The sequence below is a fragment of the Ranitomeya variabilis genome, chromosome 8 (assembly GCF_051348905.1).
Source record: "Ranitomeya variabilis isolate aRanVar5 chromosome 8, aRanVar5.hap1, whole genome shotgun sequence".
Classification (NCBI taxonomy): Eukaryota; Metazoa; Chordata; class Amphibia; order Anura; family Dendrobatidae; genus Ranitomeya; species Ranitomeya variabilis.
This window is the reverse complement of record NC_135239.1, coordinates 108,085,835-108,106,927: the sequence shown is the minus strand read 5'-3', so window position 1 is coordinate 108,106,927 and position 21,093 is coordinate 108,085,835. Positions and strand designations below refer to the sequence as shown.

The following is a 21,093-nucleotide window of genomic DNA, read 5'->3' as shown; positions in this document are numbered from 1 at the left end:
AAGAAGCCGTAGGGAGGGGAGTGAGAGGCGAGGATATGCACTGCGCATGTCCATGGATCCCAGGCCCCCAGTGGGATTAAATCAGAAGACACTGCGAGGCAGGCTCTCGGCCAGCGCGGCCGCACAGGCGCAGCCATCCTGACACCAAATGATGCCAGAAGACGGGCAGCGCTAAGTGTGCCTGGCCACGGGATAACATAACAGCGCAGGCTCCGGGACGGAATCAAACAACGCTGAGGAGCCGGTGCGCGGCGCCGGGGGGGTAGGAATGACGGCTGTGCTGCGTCACATTACGAAGGAAAGTCCCACCTCCAGGACGGTTTTACGGTTGCAGGGGACACATTTTATAAGTGTTTAGTTCTGTGTTTGCAAGGAGCATGATGAAAAGAGCCACCTTTTCCTTTTGCATCTTTTGTGCTGCACAAGCTGGCTCTTTCAGCTACAAACGCCTTGGGGGGGGGGGGGTTAAAGGTTCCCTTTCGACTTTCTCAGGCTTCGGCCTACATTGTGTTCCTCTGCTTTTCCACCTGTCCCTGGGCTCCAACACCGCCAGTTGCCGTCCAGAAGTGCTGTACGCACAGTCAACAGTCGCTCCTCTGTTATTGGGGTTCAGTAACGTCAGCTGTTCCCCTGCTGTGTGTGTGGCAATCCCTCCTACCTCCTCCAACCTCCTCCTCCTCCTCCACCTGTCCCTGGGCTCCAACACCGCCAGTTGCCCTACAGAAGTGCTGTACGCACAGTCAACAGTCCCTCCTCTGTTATTGGGGTTCAGTAACGTCAGCTGTTCCCCTGCTGTGTGTGTGGCAATCCCTCCTACCTCCTCCAACCTCCTCCTCCTCCTCCACCTGTCCCTGGGCTCCAACACCGCCAGTTGCCGTCCAGAAGTGCTGTACGCACAGTCAACAGTCCCTCCTCTGTTATTGGGGTTCAGTAACGTCAGCTGTTCCCCTGCTGTGTGTGTGGCAATCCCTCCTACCTCCTCCAACCTCCTCCTCCTCCACCTGTCCCTGGGCTCCAACACCGCCAGTTGCCGTCCAGAAGTGCTGTACGCACAGTCAACAGTCCCTCCTCTGTTATTGGGGTTCAGTAACGTCAGCTGTTCCCCTGCTGTGTGTGTGGCAATCCCTCCTACCTCCTCCAACCTCCTCCTCCTCCTCCACCTGTCCCTGGGCTCCAACACCGCCAGTTGCCGTCCAGAAGTGCTGTACGCACAGTCAACAGTCCCTCCTCTGTTATTGGGGTTCAGTAACGTCAGCTGTTCCCCTGCTGTGTGTGTGGCAATCCCTCCTACCTCCTCCAACCTCCTCCTCCTCCACCTGTCCCTGGGCTCCAACACCGCCAGTTGCCGTCCAGAAGTGCTGTACGCACAGTCAACAGTCCCTCCTCTGTTATTGGGGTTCAGTAACGTCAGCTGTTCCCCTGCTGTGTGTGTGGCAATCCCTCCTACCTCCTCCAACCTCCTCCTCCTCCTCCACCTGTCCCTGGGCTCCAACACCGCCAGTTGCCGTCCAGAAGTGCTGTACGCACAGTCAACAGTCCCTCCTCTGTTATTGGGGTTCAGTAACGTCAGCTGTTCCCCTGCTGTGTGTGTGGCAATCCCTCCTACCTCCTCCAACCTCCTCCTCCTCCACCTGTCCCTGGGCTCCAACACCGCCAGTTGCTGTCCAGAAGTGCTGTACGCACAGTCAACAGTCCCTCCTCTGTTATTGGGGTTCAGTAACGTCAGCTGTTCCCCTGCTGTGTGTGTGGCAATCCCTCCTACCTCCTCCAACCTCCTCCTCCTCCTCCTCCACCTGTCCCTGGGCTCCAACACCGCCAGTTGCCGTCCAGAAGTGCTGTACGCACAGAGCCAAACACCTCGCAAATGTGTTAGTGGGGTTCAGCACCGCCAGCTGTTCCCCTGCTGTGTATACGGCAACGTGTACTGCGACCGCCACGCAGGCACAACAAGTTAAATTTAAGGGAACCTGTCCCCCCCCCCCCCCAGGCGTTTGTTACTGAAGGAGCCACCTTGTGCAGCAGTAATGATGCAAAGGGAAAAAGTGCCTCTTTTCGTGGTGCTCCTTGCAGATGCTGAACCTAACACTTATGAAATGTGTCCCCTCACAGCGTTCAACCGTCCGGTAGGTGGAACTTTCCTTTGTCATGTGACGCAGCACAGCCGTCATTTTTACCCCCTTGGCGCCGTGCGCCGCCTCCTCAGCGTTGTTTGAATCTGTCCCGGAGCCTGCGCTGTTAGGTTACCCCTTGGCCATGCACACATTTCGCGCTGCCCGTCTTCTGACATCATTTGCTGTCAGGCTGGCTGCGCCTGTGTGGGTGCGCTGTCCGAGATTCAGCCTCGCAGTGTCGTGTAATGTAATCCCACCGCGGGCCTGGGATCCGTGGCCATGCGCAGTGCATATCCTCGCCTCTCACTCCCCTCCCTACGGCTTCTAAAGACTGTTCGGTGTCAGCTGATCCCTAATAGCATGCCACGGCCGTGACACCGCACAGTCTGAAGAAGCCGTAGGGAGGGGAGTGAGAGGTGAGGATATGCACTGCGCATGGCCACGGATCCCAGGCCCGCGGTGGGATTACATTACACGACACCGCGAGGCTGAATCTCGGACAGCGCACCCACACAGGCGCAGCCAGCCTGACAGCAAATGATGTCAGAAGACGGGCAGCGCGAAATGTGTGCATGGCCAAGGGGTAACCTAACAGCGCAGGCTCCGGGACAGATTCAAACAACGCTGAGGAGGCGGCGCACGGCGCCAAGGGGGTAAAAATGACGGCTGTGCTGCGTCACATGACAAAGGAAAGTTCCACCTACCGGACGGTTGAACGCTGTGAGGGGACACATTTCATAAGTGTTAGGTTCAGCATCTGCAAGGACCATAATTAAAAGAGCTAAGTTTACCTTTTCCAGCATTAGTGGTGTACACGATGGCTCTTCCAGCTACAAACGCCTGGGGGGGGGGGGTTAAAGGTTTCCTTTCAACTTGCTCCAGTGCAGGCTTCGGCCTACACTCCGCTCCCCCTGCTCCTCCTGCTGACCCTGGGCTCTAACACCGCCAGTTGGGGCCCAGATGTGCTAGCTGCACAGAGAAAAACACCAGCCAATGTGTCAGTGGGGTTCAGCACCGCCAGCTGTTCCCCTGCTGTGCAGCCGGCAACGTGTCCTGCAACTGCCACGCAGGCACAACAGACCCAAAAGCTGCCGCCAGTGCAGGCTTCGGCCTACACTCTGCTCCATCTCCTCCTCCTGCTGACCCCGGGCTCCAACACCGCCAGTTGGGGCCCGGTACTGCTAGCTGCACAGAGAAAAACACCAGCCAATGTGTCAGTGGGGTTCAGCACCGCCAGCTGTTCCCCTGCTGTGCAGCCGGCATCGTGTCCTGCAAAAGCCACGCAGACACAAGAACTGAAATTGAAGGGAACCTGTCCCCCCTCCCCCAGGCGTTTGTACGTTTTTAAGGCCACCTTGTACAGCGGGAATGCTGCATGTGTGCAAGGTGGCTCATAAACGTATTCTCCTCGCACATGTGGAACTGAAAACACGTCTAAAATGTGTCCTCTGTGTGACCATTTAACCGTCCCGGTGGTGTGACTTTCCTTTGTAATGACACGCTGCAACCCCCTTGGTAGCGCTGCCCGTCTTCTGGCATCATTGTTTGGCTGCCTGCGCCTCTGCGGCCGCCCTGACCCACACAACGCCCCTCGTTGTCTTATTTATTGGGACTGCGAGGGTGTGATTGACGGGCATGATCAGTGCATCAGTTCGCCTGTCCCTCATCTCCTTCCGCCTTCTGCGGACTGTGCGGCTTCATGGCCGTGGCATGCGATAAGGGATCAGATGACGCCGCACAGTCTGAAGCGGGTGTAAGGACCCGAGTGTGAGAGGCGAACATATGTGCTGCGCCAGGCCCTGAATCCCAGCCCCGCAGTGTTTTAACAATGTTAAGACACTGCGGGGCTGGGATTCATGGTCATCACGAACCGCACCGGCCGACATTAAATGAGGTCAGAAGATGGGCAGCGCTAACAGCGCTAGGCCAGGGGATAATACGACAGCGCAGACTCCTGTACAGCAAATAACAACGCTCAGGAGGCTGCACCCAGCACCAAGGTGGGATTCTTGACATCTGTGCTGCGTCTCATTACAAAGGGAACTCGCGCCTCCAACACAGTTTGACTGTTTAAAGGGCTAAATGTTATACGTGTTTCATTCAGCGTGTGCAAGGAGCGAAATTAAAAGAGCAACCTTTGACTTGTGCAGCACTACTGCTGCATAAGCTGTGGCTCTTCTACTTTGTAACCCCTGAGGGGGGGTTAAAGGTTACCTTTGAAATCGGTTCAATTAGGCTTCGGCCTACACTCTGCTCCACCGGCAGAGCCCGGGCTCCAACAACGCTAGTTGCTGTCCGGAAGTGCTGGCTGCACAGAGCCAAACACCTCGCCAATGTGTCAGTGGGGTCCAGCACCGCCAGCTGTTCCCCTGCTGTGTAGCCGGCAACGTGTCCTGCGACCGCCACGCAGGCACAACAGACCCAAAGCTGCCGCCAGTGCAGGCTTCGGCCTACACTCCCCTCCCTCTTGCTCCTCCTCCTGCTCCTCCTCCTGCTGACCCCGGGCTCTAACACCGCCAGTTGGGGCCCGGTACTGCTAGCTGCACAGAGAAAAACACCAGCCAATGTGTCAGTGGGGTTCAGCACCGCCAGCTGTTCCCCTGCTGTGCAGCCGGCATCGTGTCCTGCAAAAGCCACGCAGACACAAGAACTGAAATTGAAGGGAACCTGTCCCCCCTCCCCCAGGCGTTTGTACGTTTTTAAGGCCACCTTGTACAGCGGGAATGCTGCATGTGTGCAAGGTGGCTCATAAACGTATTCTCCTCGCACATGTGGAACTGAAAACACGTCTAAAATGTGTCCTCTGTGTGACCATTTAACCGTCCCGGTGGTGTGACTTTCCTTTGTAATGACACGCTGCAACCCCCTAGGTAGCGCTGCCCGTCTTCTGGCATCATTGTTTGGCTGCCTGCGCCTCTGCGGCCGCCCTGACCCACACAACGCCCCTCGTTGTCTTATTTATTGGGACTGCGAGGGTGTGATTGACGGGCATGATCAGTGCATCAGTTCGCCTGTCCCTCATCTCCTTCCGCCTTCTGCGGACTGTGCGGCTTCATGGCCGTGGCATGCGATAAGGGATCAGATGACGCCGCACAGTCTGAAGCGGGTGTAAGGACCCGAGTGTGAGAGGCGAACATATGTGCTGCGCCAGGCCCTGAATCCCAGCCCCGCAGTGTTTTAACAATGTTAAGACACTGCGGGGCTGGGATTCATGGTCATCGCGAACCGCACCGGCCGACATTAAATGAGGTCAGAAGATGGGCAGCGCTAACAGCGCTAGGCCAGGGGATAATACGACAGCGCAGACTCCTGTACAGCAAATAACAACGCTCAGGAGGCTGCACCCAGCACCAAGGTGGGATTCTTGACATCTGTGCTGCGTCTCATTACAAAGGGAACTCGCGCCTCCAACACAGTTTGACTGTTTAAAGGGCTAAATGTTATACGTGTTTCATTCAGCGTGTGCAAGGAGCGAAATTAAAAGAGCAACCTTTGACTTGTGCAGCACTACTGCTGCATAAGCTGTGGCTCTTCTACTTTGTAACCCCTGAGGGGGGGTTAAAGGTTACCTTTGAAATCGGTTCAATTAGGCTTCGGCCTACACTCTGCTCCACCGGCAGAGCCCGGGCTCCAACAACGCTAGTTGCTGTCCGGAAGTGCTGGCTGCACAGCCAAACACCTCGCCAATGTGTCAGTGGGGTCCAGCACCGCCAGCTGTTCCCCTGCTGTGTAGCCGGCAACGTGTCCTGCGACCGCCATGCAGGCACAACAGACCCAAAGCTGCCGCCAGTGCAGGCTTCGGCCTACACTCCCCTCCCTCTTGCTCCTCCTCCTGCTCCTCCTCCTGCTGACCCCGGGCTCTAACACCGCCAGTTGGGGCCCGGTACTGCTAGCTGCACAGAGAAAAACACCAGCCAATGTGTCAGTGGGGTTCAGCACCGCCAGCTGTTCCCCTGCTGTGCAGCCGGCATCGTGTCCTGCAAAAGCCACGCAGACACAAGAACTGAAATTGAAGGGAACCTGTCCCCCCTCCCCCAGGCGTTTGTACGTTTTTAAGGCCACCTTGTACAGCGGGAATGCTGCATGTGTGCAAGGTGGCTCATAAACGTATTCTCCTCGCACATGTGGAACTGAAAACACGTCTAAAATGTGTCCTCTGTGTGACCATTTAACCGTCCCGGTGGTGTGACTTTCCTTTGTAATGACATGCTGCAACCCCCTTGGTAGCGCTGCCCGTCTTCTGGCATCATTGTTTGGCTGCCTGCGCCTCTGCGGCCGCCCTGACCCACACAACGCCCCTCGGTGTCTTATTTATTGGGACTGCGAGGGTGTGATTGATGGGCATGAGCGGTGCATATCTTCGCCTGTTGTCACTCATCTCCTTCCGCCTTCTGCGGACTGTGCGGCTTCATGGCCGTGGCATGCGATAAGGGATCAGCTGACGCCGCACAGTCTGAAGCGGGTGTAAGGACCCGAGTGCGAGAGGCGAACATATGTGCTGCGTCAGGCCATGAATCCCAGCCCCGCAGTGTTTTAACAATGTTAAGACACTGCGGGGCTGGGATTCTTGGTCATCGCGAACCGCACCGGCCGACATTAAATGATGTCAGAAGATGGGCAGCGCTAACAGCGCTAGGCCAGGGGATAACACGACAGCGCAGACTCCTGTACAGCAAATAACAACGCTCAGGAGGCTGCACCCAGCACCAAGGTGGGATTCTTGACATCTGTGCTGCGTCTCATTACAAAGGGAACTCGCGCCTCCAACACAGTTTGACTGTTTAAAGGGCTAAATGTTATACGTGTTTCATTCAGCGTGTGCAAGGAGCGAAATTAAAAGAGCAACCTTTGACTTGTGCAGCACCACTGCTGCATAAGCTGTGGCTCTTCTACTTTGTAACCCCTGAGGGGGGGTTAAAGGTTACCTTTGAAATTGGTTCAATTAGGCTTCGGCCTACACTCTGCTCCCCCTGCAGAGCCCTGGGCTCCAACACCGCCAGTTGGGGCCCGGTACTGCTAGCTGCACAGAGAAAAACACCAGCCAATGTGTCAGTGGGGTTCAGCACCGCCAGCTGTTCCCCTGCTGTGCAGCCGGCAACGTGTCCTGCAACTGCCACGCAGGCACAACAGACCCAAAAGCTGCCGCCAGTGCAGGCTTCGGCCTACACTCTGCTCCATCTCCTCCTCCTGCTGACCCCGGGCTCCAACACCGCCAGTTGGGGCCCGGTACTGCTAGCTGCACAGAGAAAAACACCAGCCAATGTGTCAGTGGGGTTCAGCACCGCCAGCTGTTCCCCTGCTGTGCAGCCGGCATCGTGTCCTGCAAAAGCCACGCAGACACTTGCTCTTGTACCTTCTGCTCCCCATCCTGGTTCCAGTACCGTCAGCTGGTTCCGGGCAGAGCCTTTGGCTTAGGTGCCTCCCTCTGGGTATCCGAGTTCCACCAACGTCAGGTGGTCCTTGGTAGTGCTTTCAGGCACGGGTACCTCCTGCTTAGTAACCGGGTTCCAGTAACGTCAGCTGGTCCTCGGTAGTTCCATTGGCTCTTGGACCTTCGGCTACCCATCCGGGTTCCAGCACCGTCAGCTGGTTCTCGGCAGTGTCTTTTGCTCTTGTACCTTCTGCTCCCCATCCTGGTTCCAGTACCGTCAGCTGGTTCTGGGCAGAGCCTTTGTCTTAGGTGCCTCCCTCTGGGTATCCGAGTTCCACCAACGTCAGGTGGTCCTTGGTAGTGCTTTCAGGCACGGGTACCTCCTGCTTAGTAACCGGGTTCCAGTAACGTCAGCTGGTCCTCGGTAGTTCCATTGGCTCTTGGACCTTCGGGTAGCCATCCGAGTTCCAGTTCCATCAGCTGGTTCTCGGCATTTTCTCAGCCTTCTTGTACCTTCTGCTACATTTCCAAGTTCAAGAGACTAAACACGATGACCCGGAAGACCACCCCTAAGATGACGACGACACCAGAGACGACAACCACCGTGATGACGACGACCCTGGAGACGATGACCCCGAAGACCACCCCGATGATGACGACCCCGGAGACGACGACCCTGAAGACCACCCCGATGACGACGACCCCGGAGACGACGACCCTGGAGACGACGACGACCTGGAAGACCGAGAAGCAGAAGAACAAGAGGCTGCAGAACAAAGAGCAGAAGAACATTAAGCATAACACTAAATATCAGAGCAAAAAATATTATCTAAATTATAAGCAGAAGAAGACTAAGCAGTGTATGGGGGTGAGTCCGTTCCTCCTCGTGGTGCCCCTGGATAAAGCCTGATGCTGCAGGCCAAACTGAACGCGGACAAATGTAACTGTTTTGTGACAGGCAGAACGGAAGGTGTAATCTTCAAACTTTTATAGATAACAACTACGGGAATGCCTGTCACAAATAAGAATATGATGAAGAAGTAGAATATGATGAAGATAATAGTAAAATAAAAAGAATATGAACAATGTAACCAAAAAAATAATAGGTAGAAGATGAAGAAGATGAATAAGGTGAAGAAGTTGATGTCAAAGAAGCTGATGATGAGGATAATGAAGAAGAAAGTGTGGGAGAAGTAAAAAAGAAGGTGAAGGGCGTGGAAGTAGTGAAACATCAATATCTGACAAAATAAAAAAAAAAATTAACATAGTCAAAATCTTTCTACCGCCGAACGTCATAAAAAAAACCCAAAATCCTGCTATTCTATTACATTGGGCTAAACCTCTGTGCCTTTAATGTCTCCGCCACGTCCCCCAATACATCCTACATTATTCTTAGTTGTTTTCCTTCATGTAGAATTAACCTACAAGTTTATAAAGGGTTTATTTTAATTCCGATATTTTCGTCCCATTGACTTGCATTGGGATCGGGTATCGGTATCGGATTGGATCCGATATTTTGACGGTATCGGCCGATACTTTCCGATACCGATACTTTCCGATATCGGAAAGTATCGCTCAACACTACTCATCACTAATGGGCAATGTGGGGGGATATTTGGCAGAGGGGAAGTGTGCAAGGGATATTTGACAGAGAGGCAGTGTGTGGGAATATATTTTGCAGAGGGATAAGGAATGAGGATATTGTGCAGAGGGGAAGTATGCTGGGGACATTTTGCAGAGGTGTAGTGTGGGAGGGATATTTTGCAGACGGGCAGTGTACGGGGATATTTTGCAAAGGGACAGTGTAAGGGGACATTTTGCAGAGGGGCAGTATGCGAGTGATATTTTGCAGAGGGGCAGTGTGTAGGGGACATTTTGCAGAGGTGCAGTGTGTGATGGACATTTTGCAGAGGTGTAGTGTAGGTGGAACATTTTGCAGAGGTGTAGTTTGGGAGGGACATTTTGCAGAGGTGTAGTGGGGGGGGACATTTTGCAGCGGTGTAGTGTGGGGGGGATATTTTGCAGAGTTGTAGTGTGCAATGGACATTTTGCAGAGGTGTAGTGTGGGAGGGACATTTTAGAGAGGTGCAGTGTGGGGGGTACATTTTGCAGCGGTGTAGTGTGTGGGGGATATTTTGCAGAGTTGTAGTGTGCAATGGACATTTTGCAGAGTTGTAGTGTGCAATGGACATTTTGCAGAGGTGTAGTGTGGGAGGGACATTTTAGAGAGGTGCAGTATGCTAGGGACATTTTGCAGAGGTGTAGTGTGGGGGCGAGACATTTTGCAGAGGTGTAGTGTGGGAGGGACATTTTAGAGAGGTGCAGTGTGGGGGGTACATTTTGCAGCAGTGTAGTGTGGGGGGGATATTTTGCAGAGTTGTAGTGTGCAATGGACATTTTGCAGAGGTGTAGTGTGGGAGGGACATTTTAGAGAGGTGCAGTATGCTAGGGACATTTTGCAGAGGTGTAGTGTGGTGGCGAGACATTTTGCAGAGGTGTAGTGTGGGGGGGAGACATTTTGCAGAGGTGTAGTGTGGGGGGAGACATTTTGCAGAGGTGTAGTGTGGGGGGGAGACATTTTGCAGAGGTGTAGTGTGGGGGAGAGACATTTTGCAGAGGTGTAGTGTGGGGGGATATTTTGCAGAGCTGCAATGTGGGAGTTGATATTTTATGCAGGAAGCACAGGCGATTATTTATTCAGGGGTGCAGTATGGGAGATATTTTTATTTGTGGGTCAATATAATGACACTTTAATTTTTAAGGGCACCGTGTCAGGAAGTGCTGTTGAATACAGAGAAGAGTGAAATCTGCAGAGATGAGCTCTGGGCATGAAATATCATCATGGGGTCTGTACTACATGGAGACAAAAAGGATGGCAACAACTTCAATCAGAGAATATGACAAATATAAGGTACCTGGATGTAATTGTTTTTGTGATCCTTCCTGCTTCTCTTCAGTGTTCTGGTTCCTATATGGTCTGAAGTCTGATGAAGACTGTTAACAACAACTCCCAGTATCTCCTTACCATCGTTAAAGACATACTGGGAGATGTAGGTTCATGTGATGCAATTGTACATGGGGCTGACCTGAGATTGCAGTTGATCACTGTACTTAGCTTGGTGATTTATTCATGTACTAACGGTGGTTCTAGCGCCGCTTCCATGAACTGACAGTGGTTCTTGCATTGCACTCATGTGCCAATGGTGGTTCTGACCTTGTACACATATAGCAATCCGTAAAGTGCTAAATGGCTATGTTAAAACTTAAAGATCCTCAAAACTTAGTGATTTGAAATTACGATGAGGATTTGGTGAGATTAAGCTCAATTTCTGCTCCAAAAACTCAGTATAAATTAGCGTATGAAGAGCAAGAGGATAGACGTAGCACTCACCGGCACTAAGGTGCGAAAGTTTTCTTTATTGCAGCATGTATATTAACATCTTCACAGCACGGGGGAGTCTAGCAAGTGAGGAGCGTGCAGGACGGGACAACAGCCGTTTCGCGCTGAACAAAAGCGCTTCTACGGGTCCATGTCAGAGAGGAAGTTCCGCCGGGAGAAAAAGGTGAGTAACCCCTCCCCCTGCGTCAAACTCCCAATCGGACTATGGACAAGGTGCAAAGTGCGTTAAAATCATTTAAAAACAAAAGGTAACAAACCGATAATTATAATTGGACACATATAGATCTTTTTACAACAGTTTTTATCGCAAACATTCTTACTATCCGAGATAACGCAACCTCCTATAACGCAAACATTATGATGGTATGGACATTAAGGAGCTATATATATCCCTACAAGCTAGATCCCATCTGGGTGCGTTTTCAATATACCTCAATAAACTATAATAGCGGTATTTTTTCAATAAGTATAAAAATATAACTACATTATCTATATAATATGAATAAAATGTTCTATCCAAATTTCAAAAGATTTAAATGTTCTTTCAAGAAAATATTCATAACAAAAAACACATTAGTTAATCTGATATTTAAGGCACAGAACATCTTAATCAATCAGGGGGTATAGTCATAAATTGAGATTCCCATAGTATCGCAAGTATCTTACAGGAAGATAGCCATGTCCACTCTATCGTTAAAACCAGCAGGGCCAGTGGCACGTGTCCGCATTATCCACTTGGCTTCTTGTTGTAACAAAATTTTACCTAAGTCACCTCCTTGCGCCAGCGGGGTGACTCTCTCAATACCTGCATAGGTGAGTACAGTTGGATCTCCCCCATGAACCTCTCTAATATGACTAATAAGCCTTGGTACCCCTTTACCTGATGTAATCGATTTAAAATGCTCCCTGAAGCGTATATATAATTTGCGTATTGTTTTCCCTATATAAAATCGTTTACATGGGCAGAAAAGGGCATAGACAACGTACTCTGTTTTGCATGAGATGAATTGTCGTACATTGTGCATTATATGGCCAATCTGCAAAGATTGACCCAACACATGATACTGACAGAACTGACATTGCCCACACCGATAGTTTCCTTTTGGGATGGTTTGATCCAACCAAGTACTTTTTTTTATCTTTTACAACTCGATTACGTATCAATACATCCCTCACCCTAGTGCTCCTTCTATTAGATACAAGTGGTCCTCCTACAGTTTTATCCACCAAATCTTTGTCACCTTCCAAAACATGCCAATGTTTACGGATGGTGGAACGTATCTCACCATCCATAGGGCCATATTGGAAGCAGAATGTAAACCTCTGTTTTGATTTATCTCGTGGTCTCTCCTCCTGGTGGGACATTATTCCCACTCGTTCTGCTGTGGTTTTTAACAAATTTTCTGGATACCCTCTATCTTGAAATCTATGAAAGAGTTCCTCCGATTGTGACTGAAAACCAATTGATGTATTATTTAGTCGCCGTGTCCTCAATAGTTGACTATAGGGTAGGGCTCTTTTTACATGATTCGGATGGTAACTGTCATAATGCAGAATGGAATTGACAGAAGTAGGTTTTCGGAAGATAGATGTGCAAATCTCCCCTTCTACTACCTTCACAGCTACATCGAGAAAATCTATACTGGTGCCCCCAAATAAACGTGTGAAAGACATCCCCATTGTGTTACAGTCGTTGAGGTAATTAACAAATGCCTCAAATTCTTTTTCAGTGCCATCCCATATTAGGATCACGTCATCCACATACCTCATGTAGAGTTTAATGTGTTTCAAGAAGACGTTCCTAGAAGAATACACATAATCTTCTTCAAACACCGCCATGTATAGATTGGCGAACGTACACGCAGCGGGGGTCCCCATGGCAGTCCCCGTGGTCTGTCTGTACCATACATCCAAGAACATGAATGCATTGTGTGTGAGTATAAAACTCAAACCTTCACACACAAAATCGATATATCCAGGACTTTTGTCAGTGGTATTCAAAATCCTTCTGACAGTATCTACACCTAAATTTTGAGGGATATTAGTGTACAGACTGACCACGTCAATGGATGCCAGGGAGAACCCCGGCTGGCAGACGAAATTCTGAATGTGTCTCAAAAAAGAATTAGTATCTTTAATATACGACGGGATGTCGCTCAAAAGGGGGCGTAGAAGCCAATCAATGTACTGGGATAGGGGCTCAGTGAGCGACCCTATCCCAGACACGATCGGTCTACCCGGGGGACATGTGTTGTGAATTCTATTTTTGGGCTCCCTCTAGTGGTCACAAGCGGTACTGTGTAGTGTTGTCTTTCTGCAGGTTGGCTACATCAGCTGGTTCGTTTTCCTTGGTTGGTTTCCTATTTAGCTCACCTGGAGACTCAGTTCCTTGCCTGCTATCAATGTATTCAGTGCTCTTCAGATTCCTTGTGTCTACCTTGCTCCCAGTCTCTCCAAGACAATCTAAGTTTTTGTTTGATCATTTTTTGATTATCAGTGTTCATTATGTTTTTTTTGTCCAGTTCGCTAAAATGTGATTTCCTCGCTTGCTGGTTGCTCTAGGGGACTGAGTTTCTCCCCCCACACCATTAGTTGGTGTGGGGGTTCTTGAAATCTGAGTGGATATTTTGTAAGGGTTTTTTACTGACCGCATAGATTCTCTTTTCTATTTTCTGCTATCTAGTATTAGTGGGCCTCAATTGCTGAATCTGCTTTCACCCCTGTGTATGTGTCTTCCTCTTACCTCACCGTTATTATCTGTTGGGGGCTTCTATATCTTTGGGGATTATTTCTCTGGAGGCAAGAGAGGTCTTTCTTTCTCTCTAGGGGTAGTTAGTTCCTCAGGCGGGCTCGAGACGTCTAGGATTTTTAGGCACGTTCACCGGCTGCTTCTAGTGTGTTTGGATAGGTTCAGATTTGCGGTCAGTCCAGTTTGCCACCTCCCTAGAGCTTGTCCTAGGTTTGTTACTTAGCTGGAGTAATTTGTGATCCTCAACCACTAAGGATCATAACAGACATCGCAAGAATGTTTGCGATAAAAACTGTTGTAAAAAGATCTATATGTGTCCAATTATAATTATCAGTTTGTTACCTTTTGTTTTTAAATGATTTTAACGCACTTTGCACCTTGTCCATAGTCCGATTGGGAGTTTGACGCAGGGAGAGGGGTTACTCACCTTTTTCTCCCGGCGGAACTTCCTCTCTGACATGGACCCGTAGAAGCGCTATTGTTCAGCGCGAAACGGCTGTTGTCCCGTCCTGCACGCTCCTCACTTGCTAGACTCCCCCGTGCCATGAAGATGTTATTATACATGCTGCAATAAAGAAAACTTTCGCACCTTAGTGCCGGTGAGTGCTACGTCTATCCTCTTGCTCTTCATCTGTGAAAGACTGTTTTTTCTTAACGTTAGCACCGCCGTACTAGACGTCTGTGGACTTGCTCCATTCTGATGGTACACCTTGACATATCCTCCGAACAGTGAGTTGTACCACTACACTATTTTTCTTTTTGGTTTGTTGGATCAATTCTTTTGAGTGAGCACGCTTTCAGTAAGAGGTGGTGTACCGGGACTTGAGATTGTACACAACATCTCATTATGGAACCAGACGTTGCACCGGTGCGTGTCAGCTTGCAAGCCGGCCGGGAGGATGTGGTTAATTATTTTAAGGAGTGCGAACAGGCAGACGAGGTGCATATGCTAAGCACGAGGTCTTTGGAATTCAAACTGACCAATCTCTCAGAGAGAGAAATCAGATTATTCTGGACTAATAACTCACTACGATCATATGTCGATAATGTACGAGTTCCAAGAGGACTGCGTGTGTGGAAAGAAATGTCCTATTTTAGCAGTGATACCACACTCAAAATGGAATGGGAACAAGTGATGTTACGATGTTCCCAGGAGCTGCTGCATTTAGTACTTAAATCAAACATAAAAAACTATGACATAGTGAGTGCGGATATCGCTAAAACACAGTCTGAACTGCGGAGCAGATTAACCGAGAGTCAATGGACAGCATTTAATAAAAAACTAGACGCTAAACTTTATTCCCATACAAGCGGAGATAAAGCAGAGAAAAAGAGATACATTTTTCTGCGATAAAAACGGTTATGATTCTGGTAACATTTTTAATTGGAACAAAGTGAATAAAGATAATCGAGGTGCAAATAATAGTGGAGGCAGTTTCAGACAAAGAAAACGCAGTTTTAAAAAAAGGCGAAACCAACAGAATTATAAAAAAGACTACTTAACAACTGAATCTGACTCTAGTTTGAGTGAGGGTCCAACTATTAATGCAGGATCATCAGAAGACCCGATGTCAGAAGCCCAAGCAGCTGCGTTACTCCCTTTAGGAGGAAAACACGGAGGGGCAAACGCAAGTCATGGCCCCGATCGACAGCACAAGAGGAAATTTGTGTCATGGAGACAGGAACGCTATTGAGAACTTGTCTGGAAGATTATGTGCTTAATCTGACACATCATGAACTGAATTCAGCCCAGTTGTCGTTATTGTCTAAAGGCTTAAACTACTGCATTCCAAATGATTTTGATTTTGTTTCTTTTCAGATAGATTTATTGAAGGCTACTAGAAAAATGCATCTATATAAATCTTTTCTTTCTAATACAACGAATACTAATATCGTAGAGGGAGAAAAACCCTGTGTAGTGGGACCATTAGGTTTCATGGCAGGTGCAAAAGAAGATGTTCTTTTTGATCATCGCCATGACGCTTTACAACTACTTAGCCTAACAGATACGGAACCCGTGAGGACAGAGAAATCTACTTTGAGGGAAATCACTCCCTTTATGGGTGGAGTCCCTTCCACATATATGCCTCCCGTATCTCCAGGGAATTTGATCGATCTATTCGGGACACTAGTTTTAAAAGACATAGAAGCGTTATTATATAAGAAAGCAACCCCGAATTTGGCAGTTGATGAGAAAAAAGCTCTGATGGAAATAGCTAGTTGGACTGATGTTATCGTACACCCCGCTGATAAGGGGGGCAAGACGGTCCTATTAACAAGAGAAGCATACTTAGCGGAAGCTGAGAGGCAATCGTCAGACACCACTACCTATGCCCGACTATCGGGAGACCCCACACAAAAATTTAAAAGCAACCTGTGCACGTTTCTTAGGAAATCAGTGGAGAGTGGGGTGCTAACACAAAAGAAGGCAGAGAAGTTATTTCCTAACTTCCCTACCAAGCCCCACTGGTATTATTTGCCGAAAATCCACAAATCAGTCACATGTCCCCCGGGTAGACCGATCGTGTCTGGGATAGGGTCGCTCACTGAGCCCCTATCCCAGTACATTGATTGGCTTCTACGCCCCCTTTTGAGCGACATCCCGTCGTATATTAAAGATACTAATTCTTTTTTGAGACACATTCAGAATTTCGTCTGGCAGCCGGGGTTCTCCCTGGCATCCATTGACGTGGTCAGTCTGTACACTAATATCCCTCAAAATTTAGGTGTAGATACTGTCAGAAGGATTTTGAATACCACTGACAAAAGTCCTGGATATATTGATTTTGTGTGTGAAGGTTTGAGTTTTATACTCACACACAATACATTCATGTTCTTGGATGTATGGTACAGACAGACCACGGGGACTGCCATGGGGACCCCGGCTGCATGTACGTTCGCCAATCTATACATGGCGGTGTTTGAAGAAGATTATGTGTATTCTTCTAGGAACGTCATCTTGAAACACATTAAACTCTACATGAGGTATGTGGATGACGTGATCCTAATATGGGATGGCACTGAAAAAGAATTTGAGGCATTTGTTAATTACCTCAACGACTGTAACACAATGGGGATGTCTTTCACACGTTTATTTGGGGGCACCAGTATAGATTTTCTCGATGTAGCTGTGAAGGTATTAGAAGGGGAGATTTGCACATCTATCTTCCGAAAACCTACTTCTGTCAATTCCATTCTGCATTATGACAGTTACCATCCGAATCATGTAAAAAGAGCCCTACCCTATAGTCAACTATTGAGGACACGGCGACTAAATAATACATCAATTGGTTTTCAGTCGCAATCGGAGGAACTCTTTCATAGATTTCGAGATAGAGGGTATCCAGAAAATTTGTTAAAAACCACAGCAGAACGAGTGGGAATAATGTCCCACCAGGAGGAGAGACCACGAGATAAATCAAAACAGAGGTTTACATTCTGCTTCCAATATGGCCCTATGGATGGTGAGATACGTTCCACCATCCGTAAACATTGGCATGTTTTGGAAGGTGACAAAGATTTGGTGGATAAAACTGTAGGAGGACCACTTGTATCTAATAGAAGGAGCACTAGGGTGAGGGATGTATTGATACGTAATTGAGTTGTAAAAGATAAAAAAAGTACTTGGTTGGATCAAACCATCCCAAAAGGAAACTATCGGTGTGGGCAATGTCAGTTCTGTCAGTATCATGTGTTGGGTCAATCTTTGCAGATTGGCCATATAATGCACAATGTACGACAATTCATCTCATGCAAAACAGAGTACGTTGTCTATGCCCTTTTCTGCCCATGTAAACGATTTTATATAGGGAAAACAATACGCAAATTATATATACGCTTCAGGGAGCATTTTAAATCGATTACATCAGGTAAAGGGGTACCAAGGCTTATTAGTCATATTAGAGAGGTTCATGGGGGAGATCCAACTGTACTCACCTATGCAGGTATTGAGAGAGTCACCCCGCTGGCGCAAGGAGGTGACTTAGGTAAAATTTTGTTACAACAAGAAGCCAAGTGGATAATGCGGACACGTGCCACTGGCCCTGCTGGTTTTAACGATAGAGTGGACATGGCTATCTTCCTGTAAGATACTTGCGATACTATGGGAATCTCAATTTATGACTATACCCCCTGATTGATTAAGATGGTCTGTGCCTTAAATATCAGATTAACTAATGTGTTTTTTGTTATGAACATTTAAATCTTTTGAAATTTGGATAGAACATTTTATTCATATTATATAGATAATGTAGTTATATTTTTATACTTATTGAAAAAATACCGCTATTATAGTTTATTGAGGTATATTGAAAACGCACCCAGATGGGATCTAGCTTGTAAGGATATATATAGCTCCTTAATGTCCATACCATCATAATGTTTGCGTTATAGGAGGTTGCGTTATCTCGGATAGTAAGAATGTTTGCGATAAAAACTGTTGTAAAAAGATCTATATGTGTCCAATTATAATTATCGGTTTGTTACCTTTTGTTTTTAAATGATTTTAACGCACTTTGCACCTTGTCCATAGTCCGATTGGGAGTTTGACGCAGGGGGAGGGGTTACTCCCCTTTTTCTCCCGGCGGAACTTCCTCTCTGACATGGACCCGTAGAAGCGCTATTGTTCAGCACGAAACGGCTGTTGTCCCATCCTGCACGCTGCTCACTTGCTAGACTCCCCCGTGCCGTGAAGATGTTATTATACATGCTGCAATAAAGAAAACTTTCGCACCTTAGTGTCGGTGAGTGCTACGTCTATCCTCTTGCTCTTCATCTGTGAAAGACTATTTTTTCTTAACGTTAGCACCGCCGTACTAGACGTCTGTGGACTTGCTCCATTCTGATGGTACACCTTGACATATCCTCCGAACAGTGAGTTGTGCCACTACACTTTTTTTCTTTTTGGTTTGATAAATTAGCGTATGTTCACACTATTTTTTGGTGCAGAATCCTCCAAATCCTCCTCAAATACTCAAAACTTGGTCCTAGTGATGTAGTATTATTATTTATTTATATAGCACCATTGATTCCATGGTGATGTACATGAGAAGGGGCTACATACAAATTGCAGATATTACTTACAGTGATACAGTATTAATGTGTACTGATGGTGATACATTTATGTAAGTACCCCTTTACATTTTTTATGGCCTTTGGGATTTGTAAGTATGTCATTGAGGCCCCTGGACCAATAACTGTTGTGCACCTGTGACCTAGAATAATAATCCTTGTGCAAAGGTGCTTTCCATCAGTGTACAGATCTCTGATGCCATCTAAAGCCAGGGGCTCTCTAGATAAAAGGGAGGTCTTTTGTTCCTTGTATCATAGCAATGAGATAGATAAGGGACAGGGGAATCATTAAATAAAGGAAAGTTTAAGGATTATTTTCTGAAATAAATTGGACCAGTCCAACTATTTATATAAGAATTATATTGAATGTCAAATAAACAATGAACATTGGATATGAAGGATCTGTTTGTTCTGCTAAGGTATTTCTAAGCACAAGAAGAGGAGCTTGGATTGTAAATCGTGTTTCTACCAATGGCTATCCGGTGGACATTGCAAAGTTAACTCGATTTGGGAGCTTGATCTACCAAATTTTTCCTAAATTGCTAAACTACGTGACAGAAAGAGAAATCAATCAGAGATTTAATCATGGCAATTACGGACTTGCGACACGACATAGGTAAAATGTATACTTTTTTTAGTAATTATTTATATTTATTATCTATATTTTGTAGATTATTGTGTTGAAATAAATATCATAAAACACTGTAAAGACAGTATGTGGAACGTAAAATCTGCAAGACTTAAATGTGGGAAACCACTTTTAAAAGCATTGATGAGCCACTTGTCTTTCATAGATTTATCAGAACACTGATCAAACAAAGAGTCTAAAATGGCTTGGAAAAAAGCAGGACCTGCTTGGTCGTTTGTTAAATAGCACTAATTAATCATGACAAATCTGAATTTTAGAAAGAATAACAGCATCGCACTTAGTCTCATCGAGATTGACTGGTTGGATAGTATCTCTCAAGCTTGCTATGGTTACTTACAGGTGGTTTTCAGCAAAGGTTGATATTACTAGTTGTTTTTTTAATGCTGTGTAAACTGTATACAAACAATTTTACATGAATTTCAATATGCCATGTTAGCCAAAAGTTGGAATGTGAGATTGGTTTAGGATACATGGTCTAAAATTTATGGGGCAATTTAAAGGGTTTGTCCTTCATAAAATAAAATAAAATAATAATAATGGCCTCCCAGTGTCCCCAGCTAATTCATACAGCTGTGAAGGTCTGCGACATTTCTGTAATTGGCTGGAATGTACAAGTGTCTAGAAGAGCATGCCATCAGATGTTTTTCCAATGATGCGCTTTACTGCTCACCTGACCTCTGCAGCCAATAACAGGCGGCAATAATGCTGTGACTTCCAAATGGAGCCGAAATTACTTTTGTAGCTGGCCCAGATCTACGGCCTGCACTGGATTCACGGGATGCTGGAAGGCGAGTATGCCTTTATTTATAATTTTAAATGAATCCATACTTAAAAAAATGATTTTACTGTTGGATAGAATATTGTGCAAAAACAGTAAAAATATAAAATGATAAACATTTGCTATCACAATAATCCTACTAAACCCATAAAAAGTTAAAAAAAGTTGGTAAATTAATTATGTGTATGCCAAAATTGTGCCACTGATAAATACAACTTATCCCACAAGCAAAGCCTTTGTATGGCTACATCAAAGGAAAAATAAAAATGTTATGGCTTTTGAATGTGAAATTGAAAAAAAGAAAGAAAATACATTTGAGGCCTCAAAAAGGGTCAGCCTTGCTGGGGTTATTAAATCTGAATTTTACTGTCATGAAGGACATATAATAATACTACCGTACTTAAACAAAAAGAAATGGATAGGAAGTAGGACCAGCAGAGCCCCTCACTTCTGCATCAGGAGGTAAGAGGTTCTGCTGATGTGGGGTTGCTTGCCTGGTCTCCTGTGTAGCTGGTAGGAATCACACAAGTGGGACGCCCGCCAAGGCCGTGGGGTACTCGGTACCGGGTCTGGTACTTAAAGGGGATGTCACAGTGGGTGTGACCCGGTCCGTGGCCCTGGGCACCCAAATAAAAGGGATAGTCTTTAAAGGGGTTTTGATAATAAAGTTTGTTCGTGACGCCACCTGTGGTATTCGGTTGGGGGGGGCCGCTGGGGTGATGTTATGACAGCTAAGATGGTATAACTTCCCACAGGTAAAGAAGGTCCACAGGGCTCTCGGTGTAGTAGAGGAGATGGTGATCGGTGGTGTAGTAAGAAAATATAGGACACAGGGTTGCAGTCTCTTTAACTCTTTACTTGGTTTAAGGCAGCCACAGTCCAGGGTACAGGATCTCGGTGTATAGATGAGGATGGTGAGTGGTGCAGTAAAGAACGGAGGAAACAGGTTTTCAGTATCTTTACCT

At 47.3% G+C, this 21,093-nt stretch overlaps 1 protein-coding gene across 7 annotated transcripts in view; it reads left to right on the top strand.

Moving 5' to 3' along the window:
* The window catches only part of LOC143788704 (flavin-containing monooxygenase 5-like), a 269,606-nt gene extending 249,138 nt beyond the window's left edge, over positions 1 to 20,468 (top strand). For 5 of the 7 annotated variants that reach the window (XM_077278537.1, XM_077278541.1, XM_077278538.1 and 2 more), the window contains one exon: positions 19,121 to 19,343. In XM_077278537.1, coding sequence (XP_077134652.1) covers positions 19,121 to 19,321 — 201 coding nt within the window. In that variant the 3' untranslated portion in view covers positions 19,322 to 19,343. Of the gene's footprint in view, positions 1 to 19,120 lie in introns of all 7 variants that reach the window. The other 2 variants (XM_077278536.1, XM_077278535.1) reach the window with 2 other exon arrangements.
* The last annotated feature ends 625 nt before the right edge of the window (positions 20,469 to 21,093 follow it).